Raw genomic sequence first — 19,654 nt, forward strand, 5'->3', positions numbered from 1 at the left:
AGTATAGGTGTACTGGGGTTATAGGAAGTATGAGAGAAGTCTATGTAGTGTAACAAGTGTTATTTTCTTGATGTCATTACACAACGATTGTGATATTTTATCTGACTTTGGAGTTTTCACGTTATATTATTGTGTTTTGATTGTTATTTAAATTTTTCTATTTGTTTATTTTCTCCACATATCCATATATTATTGTATGGTCAAAATTTAATCATCTCATTCTTAAATTTTAAAACCTCTCACATTTGATAAATCCTATATATATTGTAACAAGTTTGAGAAGTAATTGGTAATAGACAATTTTTTATAGAATGAATGAATGGAAAAAGACTTAAAATGTAATAGCTTATATATATTAAATTTTAATGTTACAACTGTAAGGCAGTTTCACAAAATAGTAACTTTATTTTAAAGGCATGTAGTACTAGTACTCATCTTGCGGGTTTAATTATAACTTTTAATTTATAATATAGTACAAATAAATACATAAAGGAAAATAAAAATAATGTACTAAAATAACTTCATTGTCATAATTACGACAATATAAAGTTACACTTTACATAAAAATAGTATAAGACACTCAAATTTAATATATATATATATATATATATATATAAACTCCCTTCAAATTCTAATTAAAAAAAAATACCCCACGAGGATATATATTATATCATATTTTTTAAAATTAAACAGAGTCTTCTTGCATTGGGAGAATAGGAAGGTGCCCTTTCTTTTGGAGACTCTTAACTGTGTCATATAGACATTGCTTCACATTAGTGAATTCTAATCCCAAGTCTTTAAGCTTTTGATTTGAAAATATGTATGGTTTCACTCTTGGGTTCTTTTCATCTGAACATCTGCAAAGATTTAACAACAAAAAATGTTTAGCTCCCATCTTGAATGAAAGATATTTTCATTTCTCAAATTGCTACAAATATTTAACTTCTTTCTATTTCTATCCACAAATATTTACTCAAGGGGACAAAGACTAATTAACTTCTTTCTATTTCTATCCACAAGTTCTTCCCTTTTGGAAGTTTAAGTTCATCAACCATATGATACATAATTCTTCAAATAAGTTTTATTTTATTTTTGACAACACTATTCATATCAAGAATATTTTTTTATGTAGTGCATCAAAAGAATTTAAGCAATGTAGTTCTTACTTGAACAAATAAAATTATCACAAGGACAATATAACATAATTTATGATTATTAGCTTTTTTTGGGGTTATAATTTTCAGATTTTTAAAATAAGCAGAAATTTTCAGATTTTTAAACTAAGTGTATGTTTGATTTAAAGTTTAATGAATATGAACACATAAATGAATTATAAAAATTGTTTTCGCATTTGGTTGCAACATACACTAATTAATTATTAATCAATATTTGGCTAGTAGATTTTCCAAAATATGATATATTCTTCTAAGCAAATTTTCAAAGTAGGTCACTTTACTTTACCCATTCTTCACTCAATTTTTTTAGTTCAAATTTTAATGGATGATTAAGGATCCCCTTATATTAATTAACTAAAAATGTAGGTAAAAGTGTATCACAAAAACAAGGGTTGGTAATGACTTGTGAAGTTTTAAGTTCCACTTGCTTTGTAACCTATAAATCATTGACTTCTTGTGAGGCTTGGATTCAACTTTACTTTAATATTCTAAAGAAGTTGAAGTTGAATATTACACTAAAAAGTCAAAGTTGGTATACCTATAGTTTCTGCATTCATTTCGAGTGTTTTCACTTTGAAAACTTCACTTTTTTTTTTTTTTTTTTTTTTTTAAATTAGGGGTATAGATTATTTCATGTATAATTTACAAGTGAAAGAATAACGTGTAATCTCTTATCATTCAAAGGAAGAGAAAATATATATATGATAATTTTTTTTTCGAAATCTCTTAATTAGGATATTTGATTCTCGCTTTTTAAATTCAGCAATTTAGATAATTTGATCCCGCTATAAAACTAATCTTTAAATTGATTCCTAAACATCTATTTTTTATTATGGAGTTAAACTACCTCTTAAATGGACAAATTCAAATATTGAACATGTGCTATTAAATTTTCAAGGGAGAGTGATGTTTCAACTCTCCCAACACATGTATTTTTTAATAATTTGTAATACTCATATTCACACTTAATCTAGAAATTCACACTTAATCTAGAAACGTGTTGTATTAGACTTAATCATACAAATATTTGTTCTTGATTCTCGGTCTAAATCACTTATATTGAGATATTTTCTCTTTATCTTTATTCATAAACACTCTTTAAAAAAAATTGTGTCTACATATAAGTGATATTCTTAATTAATATACTTTTTTTTCTTTCAAATTTATCTCAAAATAATTTTACTATTTTTATCTTATTTTTTATCTTAGAAAAGATGATAAATTTCACTATAGTTAAGTCACATAATTATGGGATTCTAAATTTCAATTCGGAACAAGAAATTCATCCTCGCAATATCGACATTTGTAAGTTGAACTGAGATTATTATTAACTTACTTTTAGAAATAAAAAAGTCAAAATTAAATATACATTAAAAAAAACAATTTAATAATATTTTTATGCAAAATATACACGTGGTCCTATCAAATTTTTTTGATATATTTTATTCAAGAATTTTTTTTATTTATATATGTTGTATGTGTGAATAACAAGGGACGCATGGAGTAATAGTCCATTAATTTGGCCTTTATATTTTTTTAGAAATATAACAAAAATATTACTTATGTTATGATGTCTCTCTCATTATTTGTTAACACAAAGTCATTTAACTTTTAGAGTTAAATACAGAAATTGATCCAGATGGAAACTCTTAAGAGAATATTTTCATTTCTTGAGTAAAATTTCCGGTTATGACTCACTAAAAGATATATATTTCTCTATTACCAAACAACTAAAATAATTATCTACTAACATTTATCTTATTTATCTTTTCCTCCATTTTCTTTGTAAAATCAAAAGGTCTACAACCTCAACTTAGTAAAATCCCCACTTAATTTGATATAGTTTTAATTCTTTGGATTCTAAACACTAATCACAAGAATAAAAAAGTAAAAAACAAAAGAATAATCTCATAGAAAAAGATTAAACAAATAAGTAAAAATAATAAATTGACAATAACAAACACTTACTTGGTTAAGGGGATCTATTTATTTTTTCTATAATACTTTTAACCATTTATTTTCCAATAATTCAAATAATCTTCGATCATTTATTATTTCATAATATCTATTTTTCTCTCTACTATGAACAATAAATAAATAAAAATAATTTTTTTTATAAATGCGACAATTAAAAAAAGAACAAAAATAGAAATAGTACAATAAGAAACACTTACTTGGTAGGAAGTGGATACTCTGGAAAATACTTAGCCAAAATTTCAACAACCTCACCACGATGTAAAGAAGTTTCAGAACAAATATATCTACCAGAAGCAGAATTTGTCTCATAAACAATAATGTGGGCCAATGCTACATCTTTCACATTAACATAAGATTGTGTTGCATTCACATAAGTTTTTGCAGAACCATTAAGATATTTTAGAATGTGAATTGTACTTGCATTAATTGTGGATTGTAATAATGGTCCAACAACCACAACTGGATTCACAACAACCAAATCCACACCATTCTCTTTTGCTATTTCCCATGCTGATTGTTCAGCCACTGTTTTCCCATAGCAATACCAATTCTGCAAATTAATTAACAATCATTATTAATTAATTAACCACTTTGTCAAAAAAAAATTTAATTAACCATAATTAATCCCCTAATAATCAATATTTTATACACATGTAAAAAAAATTAATTATACATCTAATCGTATTTCACTATCATAATATTACTTTTTTAATATATTATTTTTACACAATTAATTTATAATTGGATAATTTTGTAAATCTCTTTTAAAACATAAGTGCTAATAATTAATTTATTTCTTTATAAAAAAAATTTCTCTCACCTCCCCTTCATTTGGAATAAAAAGGTGGGAAAGTGACACTTATTTTATTTCTAGAAATTAATGGTTTACATTTGAAAATAAAATTTTAAATTTACAAATCTACAATTCATAATAATAAATTTCATTCACATGAAACAAACACTTATAAGCCGAAAAACAACTTATTCTTCAATCTTATAGATAAATCACCTATATGACGAGTAAACATTTTTAGTTGCATGGAGTGTATTTTATGAAAAGTTTATTCTAGCCTTAATCTTGAAATTGTGTTTAATTAGTCATATTATAGGACATTAATGATATCATTGATCCCTAGTAAATATATTAATCAAACCTTGGTGTTTTTGCAATGTTCTAAATTGCTCCAATATGACTCATCAATCACAACATCTCTACTCGTATTTGGGTTCATATAGACCGTTCCAATCGACGAAGTGAACACGACACGTCTCACTTTTGCTTCCGCCGCCGCTATAATGACATTTTTTGTTCCATTTACTGCCGGCTCCAACATCTCTTCCTGAATTCCACCAAAATTAATTCACCTTAATTAGTATCTTTTTAATTATGTCACACAATTTTTTATGTGAAAAATTAATTAAATTTACAAAATAGAAAACAAAGAAAATTACTCACAGGGTTGTCAGTGACAGGGGAAGCTGTGTGAAACACACCATGGCAACCATTAACAACATATTGAATAGAATGAAGATCAAGAAGATCAACCTTATGAAGAGTTAGCCTCTCTCTTGCTCCTTCCAACTCTTTCAAGTGACCATTCTTTGGATCCTCTAATCATATAAATGCATTCCCATGTCAAATTAATAACTTAAATTTCAACTAAACAAATAATTAAAACTACTCGTTACTATGACTATGACTGCAATTCAAAACTTTTACATTTTACGAAGTTTTTTACAATAAAAAAAAATTAACACAATAAAAATATGCATGCTTGTGGCTGCAATTCAAAATCGTACATTTTACAAAGTTTTTTACAATAAAATAAAAAATTAACACAATAATAACATGCATGTTTGTGACCACAATTCAAAACCTTACATTTTACGAATTTTTTGACAATAAGAAACAAATTTAACATAATAATAACATGCATGCCTGGATTTCGGAGAGTTCCTCTAACGGTGTAGCCTTTTTCCAAGAGAAGTTTGACAAGCCAAGAAGCTATGAACCCACCTGCGCCCGTGACACACACTATTTGGCCACGGGCAGAGGGTTCCGATGAAGAGTTTTCATAGGCAGGCATTTTTGTATTTTTGTGTATAAGAAGAAATAAAAACAAATTAGTAGATGAGAAATTAGGAATAGAAAAGAAGGACCAATAGAGAGAACAAAAATGGATGTTTTAGCTCTAAGAGTATGAAAGATAGATATGCTTCTTTAGTGTGAGTGATATAGATCAATGAGGGCAATGGATTCCTTTTATAGATCAAAGAAAACATATATATTCACCTTTTATTTTATTTTATTTTATTGTGAATAAAAAATATATTCACCTAATGTCTACCGAATTTAATTTTGTACTCGTTTTTGGCTATTTCATGTTGAAGTCACTATTCTATTTTGTAATAAAAAAACACATAGTGCACAAGTAACCTTCTTCCTTGGATATATTAAATTATTATATAATTGTTTATAGGTAGCTTCGTATATACATGTGAACATGAAAAATGATTTTAAACGCGGATTTTACTCAAAATTGTAAACATAGTCCTATTTTCTTTAATAAGCACGTGTTTCTATTTTTATAATAATGTAAATAATATACTATTTAACATCTATTTTTTAACATATTTTTTAATCTATATAAATTTTACTAAATTTATATAAAATTCAGATATGGTAAGATTTATATAAATTTTAATAGAATGTATTAGATATAAAACTCACATAAGATTTATATAAATTTTAATAGAATATATTAGAAAATATTTATTAGAGAGTTTGTTGGTAGTATTTTCTTTTGGTACACGACACATGGTCCTAATTTTAGTTATATGCATATTTTAATTTGGCAAAACGTGTTTTCTTTCATCGATTAAAACTAATAAGAGATCCAAGCATTTGCATGGTTGAAATTTTTACTCTGAGATGTGTGTTATGTGTTTGTTTTTATGTATGAATAAAAAAATTTAGTGTTTTTTATATTTATTAGTTACAAATATTTGTCTTTTATTTTTTTATATATATAATTGATAAATATTTGTTCTGTATTATATATATATATATATATATATATATATATATATATATATATATATATATCAATGACAAATATTTATTTTGTATTTTTTATGTAATAATTATAAATATTTATAGTGCACCTTTTTAATATTTATCAACGATAAATATTTGGTGTAGCCTATTTTTTTTATAAATATTCCCTTTGTAGTTTGTTTAAAAGAAATAGTAACTTTTCAAAAGGGAATAGTTTGTAAAAGAAATAGTTTGTCAATTTTTTTATGAGGCCTAAAGGGAAACTATTAGAGGGCCTTTCCAAAAGTTAATAAATAAATTATTAATATTTTATTTAAGAACTATAGAAAATTTATGTAGCAAAATAAATGATGTCTTCAAATCTATTTTTATATATCAATGACAAATATTTATCTTGTATTTTTTTTATGTATCAATCACATATATTTATTCTAATTTTTTTTATATTTATCAGTGAAATATTTATCTCATCTTTTTTAAATAGTTATCAGTAATACATATCAAAACTTGATTCACATATGTCCAATTTCTTAGTTCAAGATGCGTCCAATGAATGCTTTTTATAGTTAATGTATTATAATTATTTTGATATTTATATAGACAATATTAAAAAGACACTAATTCTAAATAATTTTTCAATGATAAATATTTGTCACGTGTATGATTTTAATAATAAATTATAATTTTGTTAGGCACTAAAATATGATAATTAGTATATTATAAATAATCTTATTTTTTATTTAAAAGATATAAAAAATACCAACTATGAGTCTTTTGTTACACATGTTTTTGTTATATTTACCGGTGATAAATATTTGTTAAGTATTTTGTTATGTATCAATAACAAATATTTGTCCCATATTTAAAAAAAAAAATTTGATGAATGACAAATGTATGTTCCGTGTTTTTTTATGTATCAGAATCCCATATTTTTTTTCACATTAGTGACAAATATTTGTCTGATATTATTTTGTATTTATTAATGATAAATATTATTTTTTTTTGCTTGTAAATAAAATTGTAAATAATAAATTTGCACACAACTGTGAGGTATCAAGTTCGAATAAAAAATATGGTATTCGATTTAACAATATCGACATTTACTAGTTGAGTTAGACTTCAAAGATTGATTAGTATTTATTCTATGTGTTTTTTTTAATATTTATTAGTGGCAAATATTTGTCTCATGATTTTTTAAATTTTATCATTGTTAGGGATTTCTCTCGCATTACTTATTTATTTATTAGTTTTTTTTTTGTTCCGTTTTTTTTTTTTTGTATCAACTGCAAATAATTTTTTTTGAGTTTTTCTATATTAACCATTGAAAAATATGTGTGATTAACTTTTTTTTAATGTATAAATGACAAATAATTGTCCTGTATTTTTTTATATTTATTAGTGATAAATATTTATCTCATATTTTATTTTTACATTTATTAGTGACAATTAGGTGTCATATTTTTTTTTTATGTATCAATAACACATATTTGTCTCGTGTTTGTTTTTATATTTATTTTTAATAAATATTTATCGAGTGTATTTGTAATGAATCAATAAAAAATATTTGTCTTGTCTTAGAAAAATATTATTTTAAAAATTGTACAAATATAAAAATAGGCAAAGTTAGTATTTCCATTACTAATTATTGGCCCCAGCCCACATGTTGGAGGGTCCAGAAAATTATAATTTAAAAGGCCCCCAAAAAGTAAGCCTCAGACCCTTAAAATTTTGGAGGCTTAGAGGGCCTATAGGCCCACGTTTTAAAAAAATTGATTTTTTTTAAAAAAATAAATTTTTTTTAATTTTTTTCGAGAAGTAATTTTTCGATTTTTTACTGGTAAAAAAATTTCAATTTTTTTTATTTATTTTTCTCAAAAAAAATTTGAGAAAAAATCTCAATATTATTAAAATATTGGGGCCTATAAACCCCCTGAGCCCCCTCTTTTAAGCCCCCATGAAATAATAGGTCAAGATTTAGAAAAAATTATTTTTATAAGGACCTAATATTAAGAGTTTAATAAAAAAAAAAAATTAAAAGAGCCTAGTAGTTGGGGTTTTTTTTTTACAGCTATATATATATATATATATATAAAGAAATGTATGTATTACATTGCTTAATTAAGAGTATACTTCATAGAATTTCTCAACTTTCAAATTATATAGTAAGACTATTTATTTTTCTCCATTTTGTTGACACATTGGTCAAGTAGAATATGTCAATAATTTCATGCAATGTTTGCTTTTGACCTCATTGTGGATTTAGCAAAAGAAAAGAGAAAGTAGAAGTGGGAACGGAATTGTGGTATATTGATTCTATTCTCTCAAGTGGATGATGGGTTGGTGAGTAAAAGACAAAGAAAGTCAAGTTTATAAGTACAACAAGGAAAGCCCAAAATCAACATTTACAACTACTCTTTAAAGACTCCAATCCAAGGAAAGGACACCTTTCTTTCATTCTTTTTAAAAAGTCCAAGTTTAAAACTTTACCAAATAAAGCAAACACTCACAAAGGCAGCAATTTCAATAGCAATACCGTTGCACACATTAATGGGAAGAGGCCTACTAGCAAACTACAGTTTAAATTTTGTAGAGATATTAAAACTTGTTTAACATAATTAAAGTTATATTTTAATAAAAAAATAATAATTATTTAGAAGATTTAAGTTGTATACTACTTTGTATTTGAGAATATTTTTTAATTGTCTAATATTAAGGGTTAGATTATTTGTTGTAGGAATTCAAGCGCTTTTAATAGGAATTCGGTTGTGCTAGTAATGGGTACCAAATGTTTTTTACTTGTTTCATGTGGTTCAACATATCGCAATGAGTACTGCTCAATTTCTCACTATGCGAATTTGTTTGAGATTATTAAGAATTTCATGCAAAATACATTGGTTGATCACTTTTCACCACATCTTTTGAGAAACGAATGTTTATGCATATATTTTATCAAAGATGAGAGTTAATATCTTGGATTCTCTTATCATGATTCTGGAGTGGCACTCTTTTTCGTCTTTATCATTATTAGTTGATACCCTTGGTGTGTCCTTTCTAAGGACATAGTCCCCTTTTTTTCATTTTTTATTTCTCTCATTTAACAAAATAAAATATCATTCTTTGATAATAGTTTAAATTAAAATATGAAATAAACATCTTGAAAATTGCAAAAATATGTAATAATTCTTTTAATGTGATGATGAAATTTTGTTTGAAGAATTAAAAGTCAATAGATATATTTGAGAAATTACGATCAAACAATATACTACTAAGTTACTTGAAGACATTTAATTGTTTTTCTTTACGTATGCACATCTTATTAAATAATATTAATTATTCAACTTTTGTATTTCATGGAAATAGTTTTTTTATTAAAATTGAAATTGTTAAAATCTTATATGAAATCTACTAATTCACATGATAAATAAAATATAAAATAAAAACTAATATTTAAATAATTACAAAGATTTTTTTAAAAAAATTCGCCCAAAACACCTAAATTTCAAGAACCGTACTTGTATGTATACTAAAAAGCTTATGATTTTTTTAATAAAAAATGTTGATATTTTTTTTATATAGTAAATATCATTAAAAATTGATGTGATGTTCAATTTAATAATATTGTCATTTTTATTACAGTTGAATTAAAAATTAAAAAAAATATATGATTTAACATGATGCCATAATTTACATGCAATGCAATTAAATTACATTTGTAAACATGATGATTTCAAAACATGAATTAGTAGATATATTACATGATGTTTACAAGAATGCAATTAATGATGTTTCTGAAGTCATCATGTTTTAAATTACATCATGCAAGTAAAACATAATGATTTCAAAACATGAATTTACATTTGTAAAAAAAAACATGAACTTACATAATGAATAGTTATCGGTATGTATGTAAATTATTTGATTAGATATAATACATTTAATTATTTTATCATTTAAATGTTTTTTTTTTAAATGTATGGTAAATAATTAAATTTTATTAAAATTAAATGATTTGCGACATCCGATTTAGAATTCTAGATACGCCACCATATATATATATACACACTTTAAATCTACGTACAATTTAATTTAAATGAAATTCAATTAATAAAAAATTGATACGTTAAAAATACCTTGATTTTTCTTAATTAAAAATGATCTTTTGATAACAAAAAAAGTTTCTATATACAAATTATTTGATATATTTATTTTTCTTCTTTTATATGTACATTTCATTAATTCTATTTCAGTGATAAAACTTCAACCTTATAAAATGATCATAAATATCATTTTTATTAAAAAAAACTATCGCTTCAATAATTGAAAAACAAAATACTATCGTTTTATCATGAAAAGTCAAATTTTAATACATTTTTACATAAAAGATAATTTAATAATAGTCCTAGACAGATTATATACATTACATTGCCTTTTTTTGTTTGTATTTTTCCTTTTTAATATATACTATCAAATATCATGAATTAATGTTTATAATGCAAAATGTCATGTTTCATTTTGGATGTCCAGAAAATTATATTTGATATCTTTCACTTTAATTTCAATCCCAAAAGTTTTATAAAACTCAATTTTACTCGTAATATTTTTACTTTCTCTTATTGAAAATTTTTGAATCCACACTTTTTATCAAATTTTTCATTTTCGAAATTTTTTAAAGACAATAAAAATATGAGAAAATTTTTATAGACGAAATTTTTTGGTAGGGTACTACTCCCTCGATAGCAATTTCCAACGATTTCTTTTAAAAAAAAAGCCATTTTCGTTTTCAGATTTAAAATTTGGTGAGTTACATTTTTCCACATTTCCATTTAAACCCATATCGACAAAACAACCAACACACCAAGATTGGTATCATTAAATTCCAATTATAGTTAGTGTTGAAATTAACAGGTGATGGTGATATGCCTAGTTAAACTTTTTATCTTTTTCGTATATACGACATTCTTCCTAAATATAAAATTTTATTAAATTATTAAAACTATGAAAGTTGATAGTAACGTTAATTTTGTTGGTAATTACACTTCTTCGATCATAAAATAATTTAATATTTGATTGTTCTACACATATTAAAAAATATATAGTAATGAAAACCAGAATACTATTTTTATTGAATTGTCTTTGTTAAATACTAATACATTGTCAATGTTATAAATGCATAATAAAAGATATTGTAATTTAAATAATATCAATTAGAAGGTACAATTAGAAATAAGTGCATTGAAAATTGTAATAATCAATCATTTATGAACAATTTCTTGTTACAAATGAGTCAATTATTTTAAAATGGATGGAGAATTATTTTTACAATTTTACTATCTTTTAAAATAGATAAATAATTAATGTGATCATTGTATTAGTGGTGGCAGAAAAAAAATAAATTAATTAGAGGTATATTATTGAAAAAATAACTAATGCAATTAAAAACTCAAAAGGAGTCTTATAAAAAAGATTAAAAAAAATACTAAATAAAAATACTCTTTATACATAAATGTATTTAATTTGTATTTTCGTTTACAAGATAAAAATTATTGATAATAGTATAGGGTATATTTAAAAAAAATTAATACATGCATTTAGTAATTTGAATTAATATTTATATTTGTTCTCATATTATGCTTATAATTAAGAACATTAGTAGTATATGTTTTAGCAAAACAAAGTGTAGCATAGTGAAGTTGGGGTGTGAGTTTAATAGACATCCAATTTGTTCTCACAGCCTAGTGAAGCATGGCTAGTTAAGTGGAACATATAAATCATGTAGCAAGAAAGTCATTGGATTTCACAAGTGAAATTATGGTCCAACAATCGATATCTATCCAATCATTTATATGGTCTATTTAATCTATGAAAACATATTTTGTTTTTATTTAATAAAATATGCGTTTTAATTTATCAGTAAAAAGTTGTGAGATTCTTAAAAAAATTATTGTGATAAAGAAAGGATGAAATATTAGTTAAGAATGATATTTTTTTTGAAAATAATAAAAATAATTCTTTTGTTATTTTCATTATTTTATAAATATAAACTATCATACATTTTAAAAATCTCTTATCTTTTTATTAACAAATAAAATCAATAAAAATAATATAAAAAAATAAATAATTAAAAATATTTTCATAAAACAAATGCATTATCCTTCCAATCCATCCATAATGCATTCACTCTACAAAATAATTTGCAATGGTTTGGAATTTGGTTGCAATCCATCTCTTTCATAATATGGATGGATAACGATCCATTCGGAAGGTTTTTGTGTATTGTATGACACAAACCTACTACAAAATTCAAGCCATTTTTGGCTTTTTGCTTTCCAAGATCATTAGTCTCATTTTTTTGTTTTTTGTTTTATGTGTGTGAACCACTCTTCATTCTTTTGGTTTTAGGTTTCCCATCAATATTTTGCCTAATTTGTTCTAGGTGGATCATTCATGCATCAGCCGTATCAGATCTATTAGCAAGAAAAATATTTACATTTAGAGAAATTGGCATAAACTCTACCCTACTAGAAGTGGTAAAATGGATGAAATTGATAGATTTTCATTTGTATGGCAATGGATAAATTGAAACAGTCCATTAAAATCCACTAAAAATTAGTCAAAAATATTCAATTCAATCCGGTCACTATACATAACACACAACATTCAATTCACCAATTATCAAGTTTTATTTATTTATTTTATTTTATGATTAAAAAATTGTTTTGTTTATAGAATTAAAAAAAAAGTTTTTTATTATTTGGGGGACTCATTATGGTCAACAACATACCTCTTCCAACCAGCCACCTCCTGTTATTAAAGTATTATTTTTTAAATTAATAAATTTCTGGTTTTAGAGATGATAAAAATAATAGAATTTAAATTATGTTTTTTAATTCATAAAAATAAATCTTTTTTCTAATAAAATTCTGCTTTATAATAAAAAAATTATTTAAATTACAATTTAAACTCTATTTTTCCAAAACAACTAAAAAATATTTTTAATTAATAAAATTTAATTTTTATAAAAATAATAAATAAAATAAAATAAATTAACTGTTTTTTAATGTATGTTAAAAAAATATTTTCATAAAACTATATATTTCAAAATAAATAATAGCATTAAAAGTATGTAATCTATATTTTTAAATGGATAGATTTGATCGAACCCATTAACATGTTTCTTATATAGGGATGGATTGGTGGTAGATAAATGGATAGCCATAACACCAACTCAAATAACTTTTTCCAAAAAAGATCACAATTAAACACTTTGATTTCATATTCTTAATAGACTCCATCAAAATTATTAGACTTGAAAGTTTACATAAATTTATAAAATGTCAGTAAATTCGATAAGTACACTCGACTCGTAAATTCTTATGACTCTATAAATACATAAAAATGATATTAGAAACCTATAAATAACACTTATACATAATAAAATACTAATTATAAAAATATTAATAATAATAATTCAACCTTCCAATTTAAAACTCCGTAATAAACAAAGTAGCAAAGTATATATAAAAGATGCTACTACATACAGAATTAATTTCCTAAAGTAAAAAGTGAAAACATTTCATAAAATATATGCTAATGGCTTCTAAAGTCCAAAGCTGCTAACAAATCTTGTCCATCATCATCAAACTCTTCCCCAGATGAAACATGTTCTTCAACAATATCAAAATCAAAATCAGAAGTTGGAATTTTTGAACTTCCACTTAATTCAACATTGGTGCCACTACAAACATTGCCACCATTGGTTTGGTCAACATTGCTATTGGTACCATCAGTTTAGCATATTCAGTTATCTATTCATTCATCGTCAAAAAGAATATCTTCAAATGGAATAACACATTTTCTTGCTACTCTACTTTTCAACTACAAATTGTACATGACATAAACCAAATTCATTTTTAGTTGATGCAACCTATTTCTTCTCTATGTATATGTATGACCCTAAAATAAATAAATATCCATGACTACAACACAATGTTTCTAATAGTTCTTGAAAGTAAAACATTATCTCATATTAGGCTTAATTGTAGGTTTAGTATTTTTATTTTTTACGAAATTGATCCGCTATTTTAAAAGTCAACTTTTTTGGTCCATCTCATATTTTTGAACTAGAAAATATCGATTTAACATAATTTAAATGTTTAATTGCAGTTTTAGTATCTATTTTTACCAATTCACAAAATTGATCATCTATTTTAAAAGTCGACATTTTTGGTCTCCTCCCTGAGATTTTTGAACTAAAAAATGACGATTTAACATATTTTAAATGATATGACATGTGTAATTTAATGATATATAACCATCTAAATTTATTAATTATTCATATATCATTAATTAAATTACAAAAATGAAAAAATTCTGAAGTTAAAAATTAAATTTTTAGAATATTTTATTGCGATTTCATAAGTGTTAAGGGAATAAACAACTTTTATTGATGGTAGAATAGAGAAAGTTGGATTTCGTACCTCACAATTGGACCTATACCCTTCAAAATGTAAAAAATTCAATTTTGTCCCTTTTATTTTCATTCAAATAAAAGTAAAAAAAAATTACTCTAAAATCTTACCCCTCTCCAAATTTTCTTGTAATTAAATTATTCTCTCAAAATTCGATACATATTAAGGAACTTGTATTTTTACAATTTCCGGTGATATAATCGGTGTACCGAAAATTTCAAGGCGTGAAATTTTCGGTAGTATGAATTGTCTACTAGAAATTTCTCCAACAAAATTTTCAGTACACTATTTATACTACCGGAAATTTTGTACCTTGAAATTTCTGATAGTTACTTTTATTCTACTGGAAATTTGTGTCTTGAAATTTTCAGTAGTTACTTTTATTCTCCTGAAAATTTGTGCCTCAATTAACTTTTTCCCTCAATCACCCCTTTTATTTAAAAGCAACATGTCTTATTCTCCTAATTAACTTATTCCTATTCTAAGTATTTCTAACTGCACATAGCAGTTATCATAACAAAAATTGTAGAATAATTTTATTATCTAATAATTAAATTGAAGAATTCAATACAGTGTAAACCTCTTCATTTAAGTCATCATGAAAGAATGCATTATTAAAGTTAATGCTGTTGATAGAAACTTAGAGAGTTATATACTACTAGTTTCAAAAACAGTACTAACATGTGGGAAGGTAAATGATCAGCAAGAGATTAAATCAAGGTTTTTGTCAGTAGATGAGTTGCAAATGGGATTATAAATTACTACTCACATTTGTAAACCAAAAGTTACATGTCTGTTTTCAGGAATGTTTGACAATGTATAAACCAATCAAATGGAAAATGTGGAGTTGCCTTTACTATAAGAAAGAACTCATCTGTACAAATCTCTGAGCTTTCTCTAGTTGACCAAATCGGGTAAGAAGTCGAACCATTATAGCAAAGTGTTCCTTAGATGCTTCAATTTTATATTTAGGCATTAAATTGAAGATTTTACTAGCATCATTGACAAATCCAGCTCTATCACATATAGATAGAATGGCTTCAAATGTGAAGTGGTTTGGAGAAAAACCATTTGATCTCATCTGATGGAAAAGATCAATTGCACCTTGATAAAATTCATTGTGTCCATAGGCTCTTATAAGAGCAGTCCATGTCATGGAACCTTTCACAGGTACTGCACTAAACACCAACTTTGCCTTATCAACATCACCGAAAGTTCCATACATATCAATTAGTTCTGATGAAACAAAATGGACCAACGCAAAATCCCTTTTCAAGGTCTGCCCATGAATCTCTTTCCCAAGCTTTAAAAGTTTTAGCTGACTACAAACACTTAACATCCTTGCAATGGCAATTGAGTCCGGTCGATGTTTTGACAACTGCATCGACCTTATCACGCCAAGTGCTTCATACAGATACCCATTTTCTATATACGAATCAATCATAGCCGTCCATGAAATCACGTTCCTTTGCTCCGTATCATCAAACAGTGTTGCAGAATACTCAACCACACCGCATTTAGAATACATTACCATCAACGAAGAAGTTACAGATACGTTAGGAAGAAACCAATGTTTCAAAGCATAAGCATGAATCTGTTTCCCTTGTTCAAGAGCCCTCAACTGAGCACAAATTGGAAGAACAGTTGCAACAGTCACCACATCAGGCCTAAACCCTTCTTGTTGCATCCATATTATGGACCTCAGTGCCTGCTCTAGTCTTCCAACTGAAGCATACCCTGACATAAGAGCTGTCCAACAAACCACATTTCTCTCCGACGAGCTATAAAAAACTCGCCTTGCCGAACCCAAATCCCCACACTTACAATACATATCAATCAAAGCAGATTGAACTGGCACTAGCTTCGAGTACGATTTTGTCTTCACTACAAAAGCATGAACCTCCTGACCTAACCTCCTCGCACAAAGTTCACCGATCACAGGAATAACAATCGTCATTATAACCGAATTCGGATATATCCCTTCCTCCACCATCCACTTCACATACTCCAACACTTCCCTCTGCAACCTATTGTGAGAAAAACCAGCAAGCATAGCTCCCCAAACAACAACATCTCTCTCCCTCTCGGGAATTTCCTCAAACACACAGCGTGCAAGCTTAACCTTACCACACTTAAAATACATATCAATCAAACAAGTCCTAAGAATGTCACTATCAAGCAAGCCATTCTTGACCAAAAGGGCATGAGTTTTCAATCCTTGAAATAGTGCCGGAGCCGCGGCAAAACTCTTGATAACACTAGAGAAACTATAAACATTCAATTCAACACCCAATTCCCTCATCTTTGAATAAGTCTTAAGAACATCAATGTATTGTTTTCTTTTACCCCCAGAAACCACACTTCCTCTAAGCAAAGCATTCCAAGGATAAACACTACTCTCTGACTGAAAACTTTCGTCAAACAGCTTCACTGCATCTTCAAATGACCCACATGAAGTGTACATTTGAACAAGTTTAGTTTTCAAAAATAGATTATTTTGGAGGCCATTGATTCTTATATGAGTATGAACTTGTCTTCCAATCGAAAGCGAATTCGTTCGGATGCAAGCGGCAATGAGGGAAGAGAAAGTGGTGGCGTTGACTGGAATACCCTGTTGGTCAACGTAATCCAAAATGGTGAGAGCTTCTTTGAGTTTGTTTTGGCGAGCGAAGTTTTTGATGTCTTTGTAAATGAAAAGTGGGTTTTTGTTGTGGAGTGGTAAAGAACATGGGAATGCATCTTCTTCTAAAAATGGTTTTTCTGAAATGTTTTTGTTTTTGTTTGTGGTGGTTGTGAATTTGGGTGATTTTTTTTTATGGGTTGTTGTTGTGATGGATGGTGGTGATGATTGGGAAGGTTTGAAATTGAAGAGTTGAAAGATGTTTTTGGGTTTTTGGTTTGGAGGGAAACGTAACGAGAGAGAAGAAACAGAGTTATCCATTGTTGTTGGATTTGGTTTTCCGGTATTTTTAAGGAGGTAACGCAGGTTGTGTCATTTGTGAAATTTCACCTTAGAGATTCAATACGAGTCCCGTTTGTTTTGTTTTTTTTACCTCAACGGTAATTGTTATCTGTTTTTCTAATTTGAAATAATAAGACTTTAACTAACTTTGTCTAAAAGTATATTATTATGTGGATAATTTTCACAAATCTTTTTTAGTTTTTTTTTTTTTTCAATTCACAAAGTTCGACGGTTAGATCTTATATCACACTGACTAATTTTGTATTACTCTATATATTTATATATATATATATATATATATACTTTTTTAATATTTTTATGTAATATTGAATTGTATATATTGATGTCGTATAATTTGGTGTACCAGGTACACAATTAGATGAATCATTATATTAAAAAATAAAGATATAAACTACATCTCAATCTCAAATCTGTAACAGCTACTTGTTTTTGTAATAGTGGCAAGTTCGTATCATCAATCAATTTAATACAAATTCTCATAAAAAACATAATTTAGTTACCCTAAATTATTTAAAAACTGTTTTAAATGAGAAGTTATTTTAAGTAAATTCTTATAAAAATTAATTTTTATAATTAATTTAAAAAAAATGTAATTTTCATTAGAGTAGACATAAAAAAAAAGCTTATGATTTTTTTAAACATCAAAATAACTTTTTTTTATAATATATAACAAACAGACCATACATATATGTATGATACAGGTTAGGAGGTCGATATCCAAAAAACTATCCCAATCAAAACTAAAAAATGCACAAAATCGCAAGATAGAATATTAGTGAATATTTGTTTATCTCTTTTTATAAAAATTATTTGAATAGTAACATATTTGTATATATCAATTCTAACTTTTTTATTAGTAAAAAATTCATGAGATATTATATTAATATTTTTTATCTTAAACCTCTAATTTTAAAAGAATGAAGTTATGATAATTCGGAGTTCAAATGAGAGGTAAGTATAATTAAAGAATATTTCATTCAAAATTTGAATTCTGATTCTTCCGAACGATTCGTTTTTAACTAAAATTTATTATTCACTTAGATAAATATTATGTTTATCTATTATTTGTTGGTTTTAAATTTTTTAATAATACTTATTAAATTTATTTATTTATTTACTCTTTCATATGTTTTAAAGATTACATAGTCGATCGTTAATAAGTTATTAAAAATATTTACTCTCTCATATGTTAATTATATATTATATTTTGTATCAAACATGTTACTTCATGCATTGCATAATGATAGGAATGAATCAAACCATTCCACACTTAATAGTCTTAGACACCAAAATTTGTCAAAATATGCCAAACACTTACTAGTTTATAAGGATATTATTGGGAATTATTTGAAATATAACGGATTAAACTAACAAATTATTGATTATTATGGTAAATGTGGAAGTGTGTCTCAAATCAGTAACAAATTTGGAGTTAGTTATTATTATAACTGAATTAGTTATGACAAAGGTTGTTATAGTTAGTTAAACAATGTGCCTTTAAATACTATAGTTGAAAATGCAATGTAATAAATTGAAGTGTGTTGATGTATGTCATAGTTGGAAAACTAAGACAGACATATGCAATTCATGATTCATAGAAAATCAGAGAGAGAAGATTAAAGGGAGAGAAAGAAAGATTAGGTGAAAATGCTAGTATTGTTGGTTCATAAACAGTGAAAGATACTAGGAGATCAATCTTGAGAAGGTTTTAATCTTGTAAAGTAAAATTAACAATAGTTGATTAATCTTGCTTGCTTGCATGTGACACAAGTCTCATTAATTGAGACCGAACATGTACATTTGGGTGTTATTCTTCCCTTATCCTTCTTTAATTCGCGTTTGCATTGATTGAAAAATGTTTTGTTTAAAACTGCACAAAACGGAGAACGATAATCAGTCTCCGTTTTCTGGTTTTTCTGGTTTTTCGAAATTCTCTTCGTTTTCATTTTTTCTCTGCAATTGTTTGTCTTCTATTTTTGTTGGTTAATTCTTG

The 19,654-nt window shown here is 25.9% G+C and overlaps 2 protein-coding genes across 2 annotated transcripts; both read right to left on the reverse strand.

Moving 5' to 3' along the window:
* Positions 1–413: 413 nt before the first annotated feature.
* On the reverse strand, positions 414–5,392 carry LOC101489660 (cinnamoyl-CoA reductase 2). The gene is made up of 5 exons (XM_012717670.3): positions 5,092–5,392; positions 4,609–4,763; positions 4,307–4,492; positions 3,350–3,702; positions 414–857 (listed from the first exon to the last, which is right to left on the reverse strand). Exons 1-5 carry the CDS (start codon positions 5,237–5,239, stop codon positions 686–688), a joined length of 1,014 nt encoding a protein of 337 aa, XP_012573124.1. The 5' UTR covers positions 5,240–5,392; the 3' UTR covers positions 414–685.
* Positions 5,393–15,201: 9,809 nt separating this feature from the next.
* LOC101513833 (pentatricopeptide repeat-containing protein At1g71460, chloroplastic) lies at positions 15,202–17,715 on the reverse strand. Its single transcript, XM_027335473.2, has one exon. It carries the CDS (start codon positions 17,617–17,619, stop codon positions 15,535–15,537), a length of 2,085 nt encoding a protein of 694 aa, XP_027191274.1. The 5' UTR covers positions 17,620–17,715; the 3' UTR covers positions 15,202–15,534.
* Positions 17,716–19,654: the final 1,939 nt, after the last annotated feature.

The sequence above is a fragment of the Cicer arietinum genome, chromosome 6, assembly GCF_000331145.2.
Source record: "Cicer arietinum cultivar CDC Frontier isolate Library 1 chromosome 6, Cicar.CDCFrontier_v2.0, whole genome shotgun sequence".
Classification (NCBI taxonomy): Eukaryota; Viridiplantae; Streptophyta; class Magnoliopsida; order Fabales; family Fabaceae; genus Cicer; species Cicer arietinum.